The sequence below is a fragment of the Lissotriton helveticus genome, chromosome 6 (assembly GCF_964261635.1).
Source record: "Lissotriton helveticus chromosome 6, aLisHel1.1, whole genome shotgun sequence".
Classification (NCBI taxonomy): Eukaryota; Metazoa; Chordata; class Amphibia; order Caudata; family Salamandridae; genus Lissotriton; species Lissotriton helveticus.
This window is the reverse complement of record NC_136067.1, coordinates 2128651228-2128654004: the sequence shown is the minus strand read 5'-3', so window position 1 is coordinate 2128654004 and position 2777 is coordinate 2128651228. Positions and strand designations below refer to the sequence as shown.

At 45.0% G+C, this 2777-nt stretch overlaps 1 protein-coding gene across 1 annotated transcript; it reads right to left on the bottom strand.

The window, feature by feature from the left end:
- Positions 1 to 238: 238 nt before the first annotated feature.
- LOC144763097 (olfactory receptor 2K2-like) lies at positions 239 to 1180 on the bottom strand. The gene has a single exon (XM_078648393.1). The coding sequence runs from the start codon at positions 1178 to 1180 to the stop codon at positions 239 to 241; it is 942 nt and encodes a 313-aa protein (XP_078504519.1).
- Between the last annotated feature and the right edge of the window lie 1597 nt (positions 1181 to 2777).

Sequence of the window (2777 nt, the reverse complement as noted above, 5' to 3'; positions counted from 1 at the left end):
CTGTATTGTGCTATCTCATGTAAAGAAGCCCCAGAGTTTGGGTATTGCATTGCATGTGCGGAGGGGTGATGCCTGGGAAGAGATAGCATATCTATGACAGGACAAGGAGGTGGGGCCTGGAATGTTTTAATGTATAATAGAATCTCTAGAATGTAAGGATATGGGAGGTGCAGGGGCCATCTTGCATGGTGACCCTTCTAGTATGGAGCAGCTCCTCTTTGTATTCGGACAATTAAATCTAAGGTCGTAGCCAGGCTATCTTTCTGATAAGCAGCTTTCTCATTGCCCCCTTCAACTTGTGGTTCCTCAGGGTGTAAACGAGTGGATTTAGGGTTGGAGTAACCAATCCATAGAACACAGAGATGACCTTTTCATTTTCTGATGAGATCATTGACCTGGGAGTCATGTATATCACAATCAGTGTCCCATAGAACAGTATAACCACAGTCAGGTGGGAGCCGCAGGTAGAGAAAGCCTTGCGTCTCCCAGATGCAGGCATTCTCAGGATGGTGGAGAGGATGTGGAGGTATGTAAAGATAATTAATGTCATGGGAGCCATAAAGACAACCAGAGAAACCACAAAGAACATAATCTCTTCTAAGCGGATGTCTACACACGCTAAACGTAAGAGAGCTGCTAATTCACATACAATATGGTTGATCTTGTTGTGTCCACATAAAGGTACTGTCATTGTGAATGACACATTCACTGTAGCGAGAACAAATCCACTGACCCAGGTAGCAAATGTAAGTTTGATGCAGACGGCCTTGTTGATAATGCGCTGATAGTTCAAGGGGTTGCAGATGGCGATGTAGCGATCCCACGCCATGACTGCCAGAAGGATGCATTGGGTAATACCCAATGAGACACCAATGTACATTTGAATAACACATCCAGAGTATGTGATGATGTTTTTTTCCACCAGGAAGCCTTTCAGGCAAGTAGGGATATTTGTTGATAAAAAACAAATATCCAAAAATGACAAGTTGAGAAGGAAAAAGTACATTGCAGAGCTTAGTTGGGAATCTGCTTGAATAACCGCTATGATGAAACTGTTGGCACTGACAGTAAAAAGGAAAATGATTAAGAACACCACAAATAGCACAATTTTCACATGTGGTGAAGTGGAAAAACCTAAGAGAATGAATTCAGTTGCCTTGGTTTGGTTTCTGCCGTCCATCCTGGCTCTCCTCCTTAGAGAATGAATAATTTGCCAGGGTTTAGCTTCTGCGGCTTCGGACTTCCATCCTACGCTTCACTCTGAACCTAAAAAATAAGGAAACCCTGTAATGATTGTTTGTCATTCATGAAAGGCACGCAGTCAATTGTCTGAGTCAACAACATTCATTGAAACGCAGAACCCATGTTCCAGATGGTACATTTATGAGCATGGCATGGATGGTTCAAGGGAAGGTGGTCTCATAGGCTTGGTTGGGGGTAGAACCCATGCGGTTTAATTGACTGGCCCCTGGGGGTTGAGGGAGATGAGATTCACTGTTGAGACTGATGCTTGACTCGCTGATGGTGTAACTGTTTGAAGGGGGAAGAGGTCTCAGCGGGTGAGCAGATCTCACATGTAGTGGGTGTGTGCTTTACAGTTCGCTAATCATCACCTAGGTGCAGAGAGAAGAGCACGGCATGGACCAAGAAGAATCCTTATTTTGGGATCCACTGGTGGTTTGGATAGCTTTCTAGATACCTGTAAGAAGTCATTGAATTCAATGTACTTTCATTTTTTGCCTATTTTGATCTGGGTAGCTGGTGCTTCTGACCTCTGGGTAGTGAAAAACTGCTGACTAGCTCTACACTGTGTGAGTATTTCACTAATTCATGGTGTTAGGGCAGACATGGCCTGTGCATGGGTAACAGGTGACCTAACTGTATGTGTAACTAGTATCGCAATTTCTGGTTGGCCTAGCTAACACACTAATCTATTGTGTGTTTTTAGGTCTAGGTGTGTCCATGGTAATTCTAGGGTTCAGCACCCTATTTTGTGACCTGGACGGGTGCAACAAGCCTGCCCTCGATGATAGGATGGGACTACTGTCCGCGTCTTGTGTTGTATACTTGAATAGTGCTAGCAGCACTTGTGTGGCTACTAACAATGAATGGAACTTTTTACAAGTTCTGGTGAAGTGAGGCAGCTACCGGCCCTACTGCATGGTAAGATTACCATGATCTCCATTTGTATCTCACGGCCTCTAACAAACTACTACAAGAAGCTGATTGGACGAAGAAAAGACAAGCATCCCCTACTACCTCTGATTGTATGATCATTCATACATTTAGTCAGTGTGGCAAATCACCCCGAGGGGTCTCTAGGTACTGGCGCTGAAGCTGCAGCTGCTGTTGCTGTGTGAAGGTAAGGTCATTCAAACAACCAGTTCTATATCTCTCTTTTGAATTGCTGGAGTGATGGTGTGGCCCTGAGGTGCAGGGGGAGGGCGTTCTAAGGATGTTCCAAGCCTTGGCAGCCAGGTGTGAGAAGGAGTGTCCCCCGCTGTGGGTTGGGTAGAAACATGCTGTGTCTGCAAGGTAGAGGGAAGCTGATGAATGTGTCTGGTCGGTTGTTGAAAGGATTTGTGTTTTTTGATGAATGCCGGTCCTTCGTTGTGCAGGGTCTTTTATGCAAGCATCAGCATCTTGAACTGACATCTCTTCTGGATTGGGAGCCAGTGTCGTCTCTTGTAATGAGGTGTGATGTGAGTTATTCTGGTCATTCCAAGTATGAACCTTGCCACTGAGATTTGTATTGTCTGAAGTCTTTTCAGGAGGCG

Coding starts and splice junctions, on each gene's coding strand:
- LOC144763097 (XM_078648393.1), bottom strand. CDS start 1,180: ATGGACGGCAGAAACCAAACCAAGGCAACTGAATTCATTCTCTTAGGT.